The sequence below is a fragment of the Microtus pennsylvanicus genome, chromosome 15 (genome assembly GCF_037038515.1).
Source record: "Microtus pennsylvanicus isolate mMicPen1 chromosome 15, mMicPen1.hap1, whole genome shotgun sequence".
Classification (NCBI taxonomy): Eukaryota; Metazoa; Chordata; class Mammalia; order Rodentia; family Cricetidae; genus Microtus; species Microtus pennsylvanicus.
Window position 1 is genome coordinate 17451233 of NC_134593.1, and position 18101 is coordinate 17469333.

General features: G+C 47.4%; 1 protein-coding gene across 1 annotated transcript in view; it reads right to left on the reverse strand.

Annotated features, from left to right (window-relative positions):
• Cryl1 (crystallin lambda 1) overlaps window positions 1-18101 on the reverse strand; it is a 97442-nt gene that overhangs the window by 61073 nt on the left and 18268 nt on the right. Inside the window, exon 3 of the mRNA XM_075949741.1 lies at window positions 17529-17655. Within this exon, the coding sequence (XP_075805856.1) occupies window positions 17529-17655 (127 nt within the window). The remainder of the gene's footprint in view (window positions 1-17528; window positions 17656-18101) is intronic.

An 18101-nucleotide genomic window follows, 5' to 3' on the forward strand; every position in this document is an offset into this window, starting at 1 on the left:
AGGGTTTCTCTGTAGTTTTGGAGCCTGTTCTGGAAATTGCTCTTGTAGACCAGGCTGTTCTCGAACTCACAGAGATCCGCCTGCCTCTGCCTCCAGAGTGCTGGGATTTAAGGCGTGCACCACCACTGCCCGACTTTTTTTTGGGGGGGGGTGTTTTTTAAGACTGTGTCTCAGTCTGTATGTAGTCCAGACTAGCTTACTATATAGCCCGGGCTGTCTGAACTTGAGATCCTCCCACCTCGGCCTCCCAAGGCTTACAGGTACACACTGCTGTACCTGGCTTGACAGAATTTTAAAGACTGACTGTATGTTTTTCATAATTCCACTTTCTGCCATAACTGGTACTGAGGGGCTCCCCGGGTGACTCGGCGCTCACCTGAGGCTCCGGCAGCCGTCACACGGTGCCCACCATCCCTGCTTTCTCCACAGCAGGGTGAACTGTGAACTCCTCCACGGCTGAGTTATGAAGACAGAACATGTTCCACAAACAACAAATTAACAAAGCAGAGGTCTGGGGGGAAGGGGGCGACAAATGAAGCTCTGTGTTGCCGTGGCTGGCCCAGCCTGGTAACACACATCACCCATGCATGGCAGCCTCATTTGTGTAAATGACTATAATGAGGGATATTTTTCACAACCAAAACGTGTATCTCAAGGTTTAGCTTGAGGAGAGAATAAGAGGGAAAGTTGAGAGGAAAACGTGTTCCTGACCCTTCTCATACACCAGTTAGCACCCCTGTCCCCCATCCCAGCAACTCCAGAAAAGGCTACTGTTGAGTTTAGAAAATGATACCCACAGTACAATGCCTTGACATGCTGAGTATACTGAATTAAAGGAATTCAATTAATCAAAGGAACTGATTTAAATTCCTAAAAGCTGCCTCTGATGAAGTTCATTCCAACGTTCCACCAAGCGCAGAGAGATGTCTCTCAAGCTCCTGGACACATAGCATTGTCCACCTTGGGCAAGGCTCATACCCCGTCCTTTGGAGGACCAAAATGACAGTCTCCAGGACCTCGTCCCAGGTGTGTAGCCAATTGCCTGGGCTTCCGAGTGATGGGATGTAAGGCTTCTGCTTGGGACTGTAGAGGCCACCAACGGAAAGATGCCCTCTTGATGCTACCCCACCCACAGGGCGCCACAGTTTCTGGACACCGACTTTCAAATGAAAATAAACAACCAAGGCAGTGCAGAGTCAGCAGATCCGAGTCCCCCAGGGGCTAAAGCTACAAGGTGAGTGGCAGGAAGCCCAAAAGACCGGAAAACCAAACAAACAATAGCGGACAACATTTCCTGCAGCCACCCGAACTCCAGTCTCGTGGTCTCAGCCCAGCATGGAGGTCGGCCCCAGGAGTTCCTTATCAATATTAAGTTGCTGGAAAGATTTCCTCATCGGCTTTTAAACAGCCAGAGTCCCTGGTGTGTTCGGTACGGTGTGCGGGTTCTAGAGAACTTGGTAACAGCAGTCAGACGGCAACAACAATGAGTGAAGACACTAAGAGAAAAATCAGTGGGAGCAAACTTCCTGGTTGTTAAACCCTCCAGGTCTCTGAAGCTTTAACTATGTGTGCCTGGTATGCTGTGCTCCAGACAGAGGCTGACTTAGCATGTATGAGGCCCTATGGTTTGGTTGTTGTTAGGAATGGGGACACTGGGGATCAGACCCAGGGTGTCACCCACAATAAACAAACACTTCCCTCTGAGCTCCAGCCCTAAAGCAGGTACTGAAGGATCCATAAAAACATTCATGACTGGACACATGGCTCAGTGGTTAATAAGAGCCCTGGCTGCTCTTAACCTGGGTTTGATTCCCAACACCCACTTGGTAGCTCACAACTGTCTATAGATCCTGTTTCAGGCGATCCAGTGCCTTCTTCTGGCCTCCGTGGGTACTACATTCACATGGTGCACGTTCACATGGTGCTCCTTCGCATGGTGCACGTTCGCATGGTGCACGTTCACATGGTGCACGTTCACATGGTACACCTTCACATGGTGCACGTTCGCATGGTGCACGTTCGCATGGTGCACGTTCACATGGTGCACCTTCACATGGTGCACATTCACATGGTGCACGTTCACATGGTACACCTTCACATGGTGCACGTTCGCATGGTGCACGTTCGCATGGTGCACGTTCACATGGTGCACGTTCGCATGGTGCACCTTCGCATGGTGCACGTTCGCATGGTGCACCTTCGCATGGTGCACGTTCGCATGGTGCACGTTCACATGGTACACCTTCACATGGTACGTTCACATGGTGCACGTTCGCATGGTGCACCTTCACATGGTACACGTTCACATGGTGCACCTTCACATGGTGCACGTTCGCATGGTACACCTTCACATGGTGCACGTTCACATGGTACACGTTCACATGGTGCACGTTCACATGGTGCACGTTCACATGGTGCACCTTCACATGGTGCACCTTCGCATGGTGCACCTTCGCATGGTGCACGTTCGCATGGTGCACGTTCACATGGTGCACGTTCGCATGGTGCACGTTCACATGGTGCACGTTCGCATGGTGCACGTTCACATGGTGCACGTTCGCATGGTGCACGTTCATATGGTGCACGTTCGCATGGTGCACGTTCGCATGGTGCACGTTCACATGGTACACCTTCACATGGTACGTTCACATGGTGCACCTTCACAAATGCAGGTAAAACAGCCATACACATAAAATAAAATTTAATTTGAAAAAAGAACCTTGCTTTCTACTCATTCGGTGAATGAGTTGATGTCTTTACAAGGCGCAGTGCTACAAAGGCCCTAGAAGAACCCCAGGCTCCAAGAACAGCGTTAATGCTGATCACAGACACTGTCCCTAGAACTATAGAAATAAGGATGACTATGCAAAAACAATACAGGATATGAAACTGGGCGTAAATAAATGAAAAATGTAATAAGAGTTTGGGGGTACCTGAATTAGATGTTTTCTTCTTTCGAGTACCTATCCCTAACATTTTTGTTTGTTCTTGTTGTTATATGTAGCCCCACTGGCCTTGAAGCCACTATGTAGTCTAGGCTACCTAGTTAAACTCACTAAGGCAGATGGTTGAGATTACAGGCGTGTACCCCCAAGTCTGACTTGCCGATACTTTTTAAAGGGCTGGTTTGTGTCTTCTGGAATTCCTCTCAGAAGCTGGCTGGCCCAGTCTGAGGAATAGCAATCAAAGTGCTAGGGCTGCCCCTGGGCCCAGTCCTAGGCAAGGTCACATCCCCAGCTTTCCCCACCTCCGGTCCTCACACCAACAAGCCTCGGGTCATCGCTGTCTGTCACCTGGAGCTTCATTCAGGTCATCACTGTCTGTCACCTGGAGCATTGCAGTCCGCCCAGGCCATTGCAAGCCTAGGTCAAAATCTCCTGGGACAGGCCCCTCTCTCGCAGATGTCAATAAAGACAGCACTGAACCCTGGAAAGCACATAGGAGCATGTGCACTTGGATGAAAGAAAGGCAGCCAGAGAAAGTCAAATTCAGACCTACGCTAACCTTCACCAGTCTGAGACCAGAGTCCACTGCCTTCTACCATTCTGGCCGGGACATGGCTTTATTCTCAGAAGGCAAAGGCGGAGAGCAAATTGCCATGGACTAGTTCCCTACTGACCTTGCAGATCACAGCCTGAGACACACAAGTCATTACCCACTCCTTCGTCACTGAGGGCTTGTGGGGTAAACGCTCGCTGGAGGGTCAGCATCGCTGGCCATTATCAGGCCTTGCCTGCAACCAGGTGGAATGCAAGACAGGTGCCCTCCCCTACCGGGACTTTACTTTCCTCTGTTTGTGCCTCGACTAATCACTTTCTCAAGTTCTGCTTTGGTCACAGAGCCACGTGTTCCTTGATGTTAGACATATTTCTGAGCGCTGCATGGGGAGGTTATTTTGTGGTTGAGAGAACACCTTGGGCAATAGTTACAACAAAGCTAGCTAGTCCTGGTCAGGTGCTGCACACGGTCGCTCACGAGGTGGGAGCTGAGGCAGTGACTCGGTGGGAGAGAAAGGGCCAGGGATGCCTGGATTCCATCCATCCCTAGCACATCCCTAGCAAGACAAGGTAAGTTTGAGGTGTCTAAGATTGCTGCCAGCATCACACACACACGTACATACACACACACACACACACACACACACAACACAACACACACGTTGTTTTGCAGTAAGTTTTTTAGGAGGGTTATGACAAGGTCTCACATAGCCTAGGTGGCCTGCCATGACGCGAGCAACTGAAGATGGCCTTGAACTCTTGATCCTTCTACCTCAGCAACCCAGGTGCTGGAATTCCAGGATTAACTGCCATGCTAAGATCTATGTAAAGTTTCTTTTTATAGGTACAGAACCTACACTTTAAAATAATGATTTAAAAGAATAGTACAAGCTGGGTGTGAGGGTGCATGCCTGTAACCCTTATACTATGGAGGCTGAGACAGGAGAATTAATACAAGTTTGACACATTGCCATATGGTGTCTGGGCATAAACAGGAAGTAAAGATCTCTCGGCTCTCATATAACCTTATCAGCCCTACAGCAGTGGTCATGCAGTATGTGACTGTGCACAACCACAGGGGAAAACTTGCCTCGCGTGCACATGGTGACACATTTTATTCCGTGATGCCACTGTGTCTTTGAAAGCTAAACATGCCCTAATAAAGAGGCAAAATAGAGAGGAAGGGAGGGAAGGAGGGAGGGAGGGAGGAGGAAGGAGAGAGACAGACAGAGCAAACACACAGAAACAAGAATTCAAACCTCCTGCCCAGGTGTGGAAGCACACTGTTTGAACAGGGTAAGAGGGAACTATCAGAAAAATAGAGTTCTGGTAAGAAGAAAGATGGACAGAACATTTTTCACATTTTGCAAGTCAAATAATGAAGCTGTGTTCTTCTGAATGACCCTTGAGCAGAGGGAGCTTGCACTCCTTAGGGTCTGGAGCCCTGGGGAATCCAAGATACAACAGATGTCTCTGATAACCAGAGTGTCCAGAAGCCCTCTCTGTCTCCCTCCTCCACACTTGGTGCTACCACTAAGACTCAAGCCTAAACCACCATAAGCTTCCTTGACCAGACCTAAGATGTGTGACAAACCAAATGAGCCTTTTTCCCCAAAGGTGGTTTCTGTGGTGACACACTCAGAAACCTTGCCCAGGGCCTCAGTCCACACATAATCTCTTCCCTTTTGCAATGTTGAGAAGACTGCCGATACTAAGATAAATTTGTTCTTTGTCAGGAGCAGACAAAACACAGAGCCAGGAAGGCTAGGGGGGAAGAGTGGGTGCCTTGCTGGTAGAGATAAGAACTGTCTCAAGGACTTTCTAGAATGCCCCGCCAGCCAGTCCTTCAGAGCTATATGCCTCGTTCACCTGCCTGGATGTACAGACGGCTGCGTCAAAGTTTCTCTGGAACATTCTGTGAGGTATTGCACAACTCCTCCCGTCAGCTGATGTCAACCCCTCCCTCAGTCAGTCCCCAAGGCTCAGGGCCTGTGTATGGAAGTGACTTACTTGAATTTCTCCTGTTTGCTGACAAAGCTTCACTTCCCTGTGTGGCTTGCCATAGCTTGCATCTGGATTACAACCTTTTTTCTTCTGCTTGAAGGTATTTCCTGTGGGTTGGCTTTTTGTCGTTGTCGTTTGTTTTGCTGTTTTTACCTTTGACACTTTGTAAGCAAGACAGGGCCCTCCTAGCCCCTGGGACCCAACCTGCACACATCAGCACCACTAACGCTTAAAACTGAAGAGGTCAAGCAAGTTACAACTTTTTCCTCCTATTAACAAAAGATACCTGAGGAACAATGGTTAAGAAACTTGACCTAGCTACCAAAACAATCTCACAAGAATCAAACTTCTTCATAAAGAAACTGACAAGGACAGTATGCAACGCATTGTGTTGCTTTGTAGTAACAAGTCAACTAAATTTTCATACAATTATCGGAAAAAAAAAATCATTCTCACGGTCTTAGGATATAGCTCAGTGCTGGGATGCTGCACAGGGCCTGCATTCTACCCTCAGAATTAAAAAAAAAAAGTGGGGCTGGAGAGATGGCTCAGAGGTTAAGAGCATTGTCTGCTCTTCCAAAGGTCCTGAGTTCAATTCCCACCAACCACATGGTGGCTCACAACCATCTGTAATGGGGTCTGGTGCCCTCTTCTGGCCTGCAGGCATACACACAGACAGAATATTGTATACATAATAAATAAATAAATATTTTTAAAAAAAGTCTTTACTGAAAATGTACATACTTCTTTTGTGGCCATCATTCCCTAAAATAGACAATATAACCACAATTCACTTAGTATGTATGTTGTATTAATTATTATAAGTCATTTAGGGATGACTTAAAACATATGGGAAGGTGTGTATAATGTCTGCACACATGCTACAAGCTTGTGCAAGACCGTACAAGGGTCTCAGAGTTTGGTATCAGAAGAGGGTCTTAGATCCAGTCTCCCACAAATACTTGATGGCCTTCAAGAATGTTCTTACTAGGTCAGGTGTAATGGCCGGGGCCAGTAATTTCACTTCTTGGGAAGCTGAGGCAGATGGATTGAAGAAGTTTGAAAGGATGGAGGGGATCCAAGAACCCCGCTGGTGAAGGAAAACAGATGCTCACACTGCTGTCATCCCCACTTCACACAGAGACATCGGTCCACCAAAGGTCACTTTGGGGACAGAGCTGAGACCTGAATCCCAGCGCTTACAGCTCTAAGGGCCAGCCTGCACTACAAGCGGTGAGCTGCGGAGGGCACTGCGGGCCTGGCACAAGGCCAGCAAACATCTTGTGCACAGCCATCAGGAATCAGCGAACATAACCCTGGATCAGCACCCCGCCACACTCCCAACTACCAATGAAAGAGTATAAAGCACAAACAAAAACAAATAAAACCAAAACACGCAACAGAAGACTCTCCCCCAGCCCTCAAACCCCTAAAATATTTACGGCCCCAAACCTTAAAGAGAAGGTTTGCTGAGCCTTGCATTGGAGTAAGCTTTATTAGCACTTGAAAAGGTAAACTGAGGCTCATTAAAATTTTAATAGTTTATTTGAGCAAACAATGATTCTTGAAGTAGGCATCACCAAACCCAAGAGAGTCCGGGCTCTGTCACTGGGTTTGCAGAGAAGGCTTGCGTAGAATGACTGACTGACAAAAGTCTGAGCAGTGGTCTCATTTGATAGTCCAGTGGAAAGTCCCTGGTTACCCAGGAGTGCTCGGGGGGGGGGGGGGGGCCCTTTGTAATGGGCTAAGACCTACATTTGCAGAAGCTAAGGGCAAGGGGTCTACTGCAGCCCAGTACACACTCATTAAAGTAATTTTAGACGCAAACCTTTAGCAGATGATCAATAGGAACACATTTACGATAATAATGGTTTTAAGTCTTTAATCCATAAAGATTACCTCAATATGCTAAACTGTATTGTTTCCTGAGCATTAATGTTCAACTGTAAAAACACAGCTAATGATTCAATGGTAGGCGTATAAATGATTTCCTGACCCACAGAAATGCACGGCTGTGAAAGTCGGGATGACAAGGACATGGAAGAAATGGAGGAGGATACAATTAAACACAAATGCTTAGTCTGCAGGCTGCCATCAAACTTGATATGGAAAGAAGGGCAACCTGGAACTTGCACTCCTTCCGCCTCCAGGTCCCACGTGCTGGGGATAGAGGTATGCGCCACTCCACAGTCTATACACACGCGGCTGGAACCCGCGCTCTGCGAACACTATTCCACAAACCGACTGCCATCCTCATGACCCATTTCTACAATGCTTACTAAACGAGGGTTTGGTTTGTTTGTTCTAGAGACAGAGTCTCACACTGTAACCAAGGCCGGCCTCAGGCTCACTAGTGTAGCCTAAGCATCCTCAAACTCACGGTAAACCTCCTGCCTCAGGCCTCCCAATGGCTAGAATTACAGGTATATAACTCCACGTCCAGGCCACTTTCCTTATTTTAAGTATGAGAGCTCTGATCCAGCTTTGGGATTCCACTTCTACCTGGGACATGGAAAGCAGTTTGTAAGTCACGTTTGCATCAGTAGTGTGCGTATGGAGAACACAGGCTTTGTTATTCTCCACAGCCTCAGGCATCCGTCCAAAGTCTCGGAAATTATCCGTGATGAATAAACCGGAAGGATGCTCTGTTCGTGTTTTCTGTGCCTTCATTTGTGATGAGTTAAAGCTAAAGCTTTTGTAATTGGTTTTTTTTTCTTGATACATACTGATGATAAAATTTAATTTATAAAAACTATTTACAGCAAGAAATGAGCAACAGTATGTACAAACACATACATGCTAGGGTGAGGACCAGACACAAAATGATGTTTACCTCAGAAAGTTCTTCCCCATGGGGCTCCCAGGAGAGTCTGGGTGCAGCTAGAGGGCAGACAGCTTTCCTTGACTGCAAAAGTGTACAGGAGACACGTGGTCACTGCTGCAGGAGACCCGTGAAGTGGGGACATAAAGGTGCGGAGCATTCGGAGCTCGTGGCAGACCTCAACTAAGTACGGATGCACTTAAAGTGAGGTGCACCTGCAGCTGACTTCTTAACTAGATGGACTAGACGCCATTCCTCAAGCCAGCAACCTAACGGAAGAATCGGCGTCAACATTCAGTGGGAAACTACAGGAAAACCCACTAAAAAGAGAGAAAACAGTCCGTGGAACTGGATCCAGTGAAAATCTAGAGACTAGAGCCATTAAACAGGAACTTTAAGTAAAGATCAGCATCTTAAATGTCCTGGTGGCAAATGCCAGAAGAGAGAGAGACAGACGCTGTAGCAAAACGTCAGGTAAAAAAACGGCAAAGAGAAAACGGCCTCTGATGGCAGCTGGTCTCTGAGATGGACACCGGGGACTCCTGTGACTCTGGACAGTCCCCGCGCACGGCAAATAGGCCCGGCCTGTGTGAACTGGAGAATGAGGGAGGGAGGGTCCCACGGCTTCTGAGAGTTGGTCGTGGAAACTGCAGTTTGCTACCCGCTATGAGATCACTCACCTGCTACTCTGTCGGGAAGACAGCCAGTGATCGGTGAGCGTCCATGAAGAGGGACTACAAGCTCCACCCACAAACTTGGCGGAAATGAGAGATCCATCTTAAAAATGGTGCCCCCCCCCCCCCCCCCGGTCTGACTACATCTTAGGTGACAGCAGCCCTGGCCAGTATCAGTGTCAAAGAGAACAAAGACAGAGCACATCTTCCAGCTAGCAGGATACACAGCAATAAATGCACAGCCAGGCACACCACCAGACTCTACAGAAATGAGGACCCAACAAAGGTGCAAACAGGTAGGAATCACAGGAAGAGAGGGGAGGGATGGAGAGAGAAGGGGAGAGAAAACATAAGGTTTAAACCAATTTACCAGTTTTCTATAGTTGTAACTGAAGCACTTAGAAAAAGGGAAACAAATCAAATCCAAAACAAGCAAAAGGAAGAAAATCCAGTTTGCAGAAACCGGCACACTCTAAGGAAAAACCACCAGAAAGAAAATAAATAAAACCAAAACTAGTTCTTTGAAAAGATTCATAAAACGGATAAGCCATTTGAAGAAGAAGAAAAAAGGGACTAAACTAACTGTGGGTATCAGCAATAGAGAAGAAACAGGAACACAAACTTGAGGCACTAAGAGACAAGAATGTTACTAATAACTATATTTCTATAACTTCAAAATGTTGGATGACACCGGCAAATTCCTCAAGAGACAACAACTTCCAGAGTTAAGCAGAAAGAGAGAACCCACCCTGCATCTGCTGAAGAAACTAAACCCACTGTTTAAAGGCTTAGAGCCAACTGTTGGGAACAGATGCAGAGGGCCACGGTCAAGCAGTAAGCGGAGCTCAGGGGAACCCTGTGGGAGAGGTGAGGAAGGATCGTAGGGGCCAGAGGGGCCAAGAACACTAGTAGAACATGGCCCACAGAATCAACTGAGCAGGGCTCATGGGCTCACAGGGACTGAAGTGACAACCATAGAGACTGTATGGGTCTGGGCTAGATCCTCAGCTCACAGAGTATGGTTATGTAGCCTGGTGTTCTTATGGGACTCCTAACAGTGGGGTGGGGTGCCTATGACTCTTTCCCTCCTACTGGGTCACCTTGTCCAGCCTTGATATGAGGGTTTGTACCTTGTCTTATTGTAACTTGTTACACTGTGTTTGGTTGATGTCTCTGAAAGGCCTGCTCTTTTCTGAAGGGAAAGGGAGGAGGAGTGAATATGGGAGAGGAGAGGAGAAACTTTGGGCAGAATATAATGTATAGGAGAAGAATTTTTTAAAAAGTTTGCAACCAACTGAACCGCTAGACAGTTTCATCATGAACTGTATGTGACATTTAAAAAGAAAAAAATCAATTAATTCCAACAAGGTTGGTTGGAGGACAGTGGAACAGGCATTCCCTAATTTAGTTAATGAACCCAGTTTTATACTAAGACAAAAGGCAGATGAAGAAACAAAATTTCAAACCAATATTCCTCATAAAGACATATGTAAGAATTTCTAATGAATAGCAACCAATTGAGGTCTTCGAGATGATTAAGGGCTCTTCCTGCCAAGCCTGATTAGCTGGGTTCGATCCTGGAAACCACATGGTAGAAAGAAACAACTGCATGTGAGCACACACACACACACACACGTGTGTGTGTGTGTGTGTCTGTGTGTGTATTAGCAATATAAATAGACAAATATTAACCAAACGAACCCAGAAAACATAAGAAGAGTAATACATCATAAAAAGTAAGATATATTTTAGGCAAGCAAGGTTGGTTCAACATTCTAAAATAACCCAATAAAATTCACCATATGCATAAGATTCTGGGTTTGGTTTCCAGGGAGAGAGGGAGGGAGGAAAGAAGATACGGTAATAACGGGTTAAGAGAAAACCACACAGTTCTCGGAGCAAACAAAGAATATGCATTTGACTAAACTCAGAGTTCAACATCCATTCATTATCAATACTCAACAAACTGGAATCAAAGGGAATTTCCTCAACCCGATACAAGCACCAAAAATAAATTTTAAGAGGAACTCTACCATCACAAGATACACAGCATGGGTATCAAGTCTTATCTCCTGATCGATACCCTCGAGACACGAAAATTCCATCAATAAGTCATAGCAATAGGAAAATTATTCAGATACATGACGGCCTAAACAGAAAATCCTAAAACACTACCCCAAACTGCTAGAGATAATGAGCAAGTTTAGCAAGACCCCAGGACAGACTACTAACGAACGGAACGACTGGAGAGGGTTATTTTGGCAGAGTTATCGAAGTGGAACTAAAATCACTAAGTGCTTGCAAATACATCTCACAGAATGCATGCAAAGTTGCTACTAACAAAACACATGAGAGAAATTTCTAAAAACAGGAAACAAAGGGGCATACCATGTACCCAAACGGACTCCAAGGTGCAGTCTTGGCACAAGCCAGGTCGCCATACTAACCTGTAGTCACTCGAACTGCAGCCAAAATCTCAGGGGGATTGCTTGCTTGCTTTCTCTCTTTTTGGGCGTGGGCTGTGGGATGGAGCAGAGCGCATGTGTGGGCGCTGGCGTGTGCGCACACACACACACACACACACACACACACGCACACACACACGCACACACGCACACACGCACACACACATACACACACATGCACACACACACATAAACACACACACACATACACACACGCAAATGCACACACACACATACACACACGCACACACACACATACACACACGCACACACACACATACACACACGCACACACACGCATGCACACACACACACAGTTCTCTGATGAAGGTCAGAGGACGGCCCCAAGCGTGTGTCGCCAAGTGCCTTCCACCTTCAGCTTGACACAGGGTTTCCCACTGACTTGGAACTTCACCACACAGAAGGCTAGCGGGCCTTAGTGTTTCCAGGGATCCATCTGTCTATGTATGCACCCCAGGACGGCCTGGAACTAACAGTAATCCTCCTGCTGTAGCTTCCCAAATATTAGGATCATAGGTATGTGCCACCACTCCCAAGTGCACTGTTTGGGTTTTATGTGTTTTTTATTATGTGCATGTGTGTTTGTCAAAATACATGCCACGTGTGTGCTGGTTCCCATGGTGGCCAGAAGAGGATGCTGGTGCCTGGGGAACTGGAGTTATAGGCAGCTGTGAGCTGCTGGACATGGGTGCTGGGAACCAAAACGGGTCCTCTGAGCCACCCCTTCAGCCGCTGTGTGTGTGTGTGCACAAGCTGGCACACATGGAGCTCAGAGGGCAGCCTTCAGGAGTCGGCTCTTTCCTCCCACCATGTGGGCCCCAGGGAATCACATGCACCTTTACCTGTTGAACCATCTTACCCATCCCACGTGGTTTCTTTCTAAATAGTTTCTGTCCGTGATTGGCTGGATCGGTGGATGTGAAACACACACATTCAACAAAATTGTACTAAAGCCCCCTCCCCAAACTCAAGTTCCTCTGATTAAACATGAGTTCCAGCCCCTCAGGCCTGTGTAAGCGTTTGTGTAGGCCGGCTGTGCAGGCATCTGCCACATACATACAGTACTGAACACGGAGACTAGCACGCTTTGTCATACATAAATGATATATTTGCTCGTGTGTGGTGATGGATACCTGTCACCCCCGTGTTGAGAGGTGGCAACAAGAGAATCAGACATTCAAGGCCATCCCTAGCTACATAGATAGTTCCAGGCCAGCTGCTACATGAGACCCTGCCACAAAACAAACAGACAATTATGTAATACAGCCTTAAAATTCAACTTCGTTTCTTAAACGTTTAAGAGGGTTAAAGCTACATTCTGTGGTAGAATCCTTGCCTAGTAGGCACAGACTCTGGATTCAATCCCCAGGCAGCAATGAAACAAGGAGCAAAAATCTATATTAAAAACACTTTAACATATAAAACAGGTGTCACATGCCTAGTGAGTCCCATCTCAAAAAGCCACACCACGGGAATCATGGAACTCCAGTTTCAGTGCACAACGTGCCAGCTCAATGCTGCCTTCCCAGCAGCCTGTGTACCCACCCCCCAACCGCCTCCATCCCCACTGAAGCGACCATTGTGAGCCTCAGTGACTACGACCAGAGGTCCAATAGGCTGCTGTTCTTTAAAGGAACACAGACATTTCACAAATGCTGCTACTTATGAGCACAGCCTCCTGTAACTGACGCCCATGTCTGGAAGCCCTTTCCAAATGAGACCAGTACTTCCCAGGCTGGAAAGAAAGGTGAGGGTCAGGTGCAAGCTCCCAGCAACTGCAGAGACTGTGTGAAAGAGGCTTCTAGATTTCAGCCCGGCCCTGCCTTTGGAAGCAAGCTCCATTTCAACTTCCTGAGTTAATAAGCCACTCTCGAGGCCTCGGCAGCCACCGTGATCCCGGGCTTCAATCGCGGAGATCAGATTATGCCTCCTCCAGGAGCTAATGAGCCTTAATGCTCTCAGAGGGCAATGCTTTCAGACCGGCTTTTGAGATGCAGCTTATTTTCCAGTACAGTAGACTTTCTTGCCAAGCAAGATTTGGTTTCAAAACTGCACTAAGTTCTAGAAATTCAAGTTTGTTTCTTGGAGGCTCTCAACACTTCAAGAGTGCTAGGAAACCTTCTCACGCCTACTCTTGCCCTCTGGGACTCGGGTAGAGGATTACCTTGGGAAAGAACGAAGCACAGCTCACTGGGGCTTTGGCCAGAGAGACTAAGCAAATCCTACACCAGGACTGTTTGCGGTTGAGGAGCTGCAACATGCAAGCTACCAGCTACCGGGAGGCATCTGCTTACCCTTAAGCTCCACCTCCCACTTTTGAACATTTCCCTAGAACAACAATTTTGAGGAAACAGCCTGCTAGCACCCTATTTTTCAACAAGAGAAAGGAAGCAGTGGGGACTGGGGATGGGTGCAGCTCCTGAGGTGGCTCTAGAGGGGCAGATGTAGCGCACACCTGTGCTGCCCGCCCTTTAGAGCAAGAGGCAGGAAGGTCAGGAGTTCAATGAGGCCAGTCTGGTCAATGTAAGATCCTTTCTCGAAACAAAAACAAAAACTGAGGTCCCGGAGGTTTAGAGGGTGCAGCTCGTTAGCAGAGCTGTCTCCTAATTGCGTGAGGCCCTGTGGACAGGCACCAGTAGGCTTTTGAAACTCCAGCTTGCTTGATACTCATAGACAGAAAATTAAGCTCAAACACTGTACTTCTGTTTGATAGTCTTAAGGAAATTAAATACAGCAAGAAGTGGATTTTTGGGGGATAGTGGACCTAAGAAAACACTTTGCTCTCTGTGACACAAGTGTGTGTGTATGTACACACATGTGCACGTGCATATAACACACACACACAATACATAAATGCTTGTTTTTGAAATGGGATCTTGCTTGCCTCGGGTTTGCATCGATTCCCCTTGCCTCCACCTCCTAAATCATACAATTGCAGGAGTGACTCACCACACCCAGCCTTCTCCAAGTTGTGTATTTAACATTCCTGGGTATTAAAACATTAACATAGTCTTTAAGACAGGCAGCATAGCATTACATGGTTTTTCTATGGGGTTTTGTTCATTCGTTTGCCTGGTAAACAAAGGTTGAAACATTGATAAGTACTAATTATAGATGTTGATTATCAAGTTTATCACCAGCCTATCGTGGTGGCAGCAGGACCACAAATTCTAGGACAGCCTTTGCTGCATGGCAAGACCTGGTCTAGGCAAGGACTGGAGATGTACCTCAGCGATGGAGACTCGTGTACTACGGCTCAGCGGTGGGAAACCTGAGTGCCAAACACAACGCCCTGGTGTTGGGTACCCAACATCACAGGGAAATAAGAATTTTAAAAAAGATTGTGTATAGAAACTACAAGCCAGGTATAATGACTCTCGCCTAGAATCCTGGCTCTTGGGAGGCTGAGGCAGGAGGACGTCTTTGGGTTCAAGGTCAGCCTGGGCTACACAGTGAATTCCAAGCTAACCTGAGCTGAACTGCAGGGTGAGACCCTGTCAGAAAAGAAGGAAGGAAAACCTATACTCGCATGCCCAAGAAAACCGGTCATTTAGCAAATGGGATTGCCATGTGACTTCCTTCCCACCTCCCCTTCTGATTCGTGTCACTCTTCTGGAAGATTCTATCAGGACAGAAATTACACCCCAAACTCTGTTTCTAAGGGAAAACACTGAGTGTCCCGGTGACAGGATTATCCTTGGCATGGTAGAAACCTTAATCCATCTGGCCTAAGGAACCTTGCGCTGGTGTTAAAAGCCACCCTACGTGACTCCCATCTCAACTGCTTTCTCACTCCCACTAAGCTCCTAGGGCACACGAGCTCATCCCCACCGTTCATCTCCTGAAACAGTCCCTACCCTGGCCCCTTCCACCCCCCCCCACACCAAACTCCACCTGCCAAATCCTATCTGCCTTAAACCTCCCCAGCCCTACTCACTGTCTCCAGGTTTCTGAATTCCTGGAGACAGTTTCCCAATGCAGTCCCTTACAGGAATTAAAGCTAGCAGGGTCTGAATCACTCCTCTCAATTCTCCTCCCTCCTCTCCCAGCTCTGCTTGTTCCACACAACAGAGCTCAACATAAACAAACATTGGCAAACAGAGTCAGATCTCAGTTATGGCGTCTGTGGCATAGGAAACACCATCTCTAGCTCCATGCCATTTGACTACTGTCAAAAATTGTACACAAATTCCACAATATACAATTTATAAAATAACTATCACTTATAAAGCATTTTCTGGGTCAAGGACCCTTAAGACTATTCCAGAAAGGACTGACTTTATATCCAAGCCACTACAATGTCTTCACACTACTGAAGATTTTCATTCTTAAAAAAAATCATAGATATATTTATTTTATTATGTGAGTGCTTTTGCTTGCATGTATGTATGTAGGTCTGGTTCCCTGCAACTGGAGTTACATGTGAGCCACTATGTGGTTGCTAAGAATTGAACCCATGTCCTCTGAAAGAGCAACAAAGTGCTCTTAGCTTCTGAGCCATCTCTCAGCCCCACGATCTGCTGTATGAGATGCTTATGGTATTATCTGCTAGACTAGTTTTCAAAAATGGGGAGAAAAGTCCAAGTCCACAGGCAGGGCTCTGGAGGCAGAGGCCAGGGAACATGACTTCAACCTATAAACTGAAGGCTAGCCTGAAAAACATAGCAAGAAAGTTCTCGAACACAGGTTTACTCACTATCCTAGGGCATGTCTTCACACCCACTAGTGCTGGCTTATGTGTAAAAAAGCTTTCCAAAAGCAACTTCAAAGGAAGCAACATGGCAGGTTGCAAAACCACATGTCCTGTGACGGAAGAGAAAACAGCCTCAGTGTTCGAGGACTAGTAACTGACGATGGGGTGAAATTTCTTTTTATTTCTGGGAAGGCAAATATTCTGGGGAGGATCAAGACAGTCTCACAGGGTCCAGGCTAACCTAGAACTCAGTGTACCCAAGAATGACCTTGTATTGCGCCGCCTCCACCTCTCAGGTACAGGGAGTACTACGTACCCACGTATGCCTGGCGGGAGTGAAAGTTCATGCAGGAATTCAAAAGTTCTAGTATGAGCATCTCTGAAGAAACAAAACATCCCTAGGCACCTGGCTAGACAGACCTAAGATGCGAGAACATGCTGGAAGGAGAGGATGCCTGCTGGGAGACAGGACCAAAATGCTTTGTGAAATGAGAAACTGGAAAAATCCCAGTGGTCCGCCACACATCCACATTTCAGATCACACTCTATAGCTAGATCTCTATAGCTATATGTAATCATAACAGCTGCTGCTCCTTAAACAGACACTGTGCTACGCTGTGCTGCTGTATCAGCTGATGCAGGTTCCAGGGATGCAGCTTCACATGGAAAACATGAAGAAAAAAACAAACCTGTGCCCCCACTGGGTGTGCACTTTTCTCACCATTGTCCCCTAAGCTGGACAGCGTGTCTGTTGGGTGTGACAGGTCATCAAAAGTCCACAGGAGGATGGAGGCAGGTGCTAGGGGCAGGGGTGGGGGGAGGTGGGAGGCTGGAGGGGCTAGGTCAATGCCTTGGTTGATTTGGTACAGCAAATCACCCCCAAAAGAGGTGTGTTTTAATCCTATCGCTGGGTAAGTACAGCCTTGCCTTCCAGGAGAGTCACCTTAGACAGATTCCCAGGTGGAAGCCCTCCCGCCACTCCAGAGTGAGGTCAGCGCCCCCCTACAAATGAGGACGTAGAGCTCGGAAGTTAATATGCACACCAAAGCTCCCCAGCCACTACCACTATATGTTGACGCTGTCCCCTGGCCTGTCTGACCTGAGTGTATTCTAAGCCAAAGGCTTCAGGGAAGGCTCCTACCTGCCTTTGTCATTCCCTGAATTGTTCTAGCCCACCCCCACCCCACACTCCCACAATCCCAGCGCCTGAAGCACGCACTGAACAAAATTCTGATCTGGAAGGTACAAAATGTCCACACCTTCCATGGTGGAATCTTGCCTGCGGGTGCTTCCAGAAAAGCTGGAAGGCAACCTCGGGCCTCTTCAAACCTGTGAGCCTTGGCTCTGACTCACCTGAATGTGCATGGCGCCCTCTACTGCTTCTGCGAGGTTAACGCAGCCACTGATGAGCGCCGACTGCTGCTCTGCGCTCAGGGAGCCTTTGAGAGAACCGGACTGCTCCAGCGATTTCAGCTCCTTCCTGCAAAGATGCGGAGAACAGTCGCTGTAGCAACTAAAGTCAAACTTATAGGGAGAGCTGGGCAGACCCAATGCAAAGTCACGATGAGACACAGCCTCACACCTTTTAGATGCTACTATCAAAAAATAAGAAGGAAGAGGAAGGAGGAGAAGGAGAAGAGAGAGAGAAGGGAGAAAGGGGGGAAGCGGGAGAAGACGTGGTGGTAAAATGTGGAGAGACTCAAACCCTTGTTCCACGCTGAGGAAGTAGACAGTGCCTCAACTAGGGAGTCAGCCTGGAGATGCCTCAAAACCATAAAAACAGAAGCACGTGATCCCGCTGCTTCTAAGTCTTTTGGTGGGAGGGGGTTCAAATTTGTGCTTATGTGGGTGCACAGAGAGGCATGCACGTACACGTATGCAGTATGTGTGGAGTCCAGGGGTCAGCCATGAATTCCATTCCTCTGG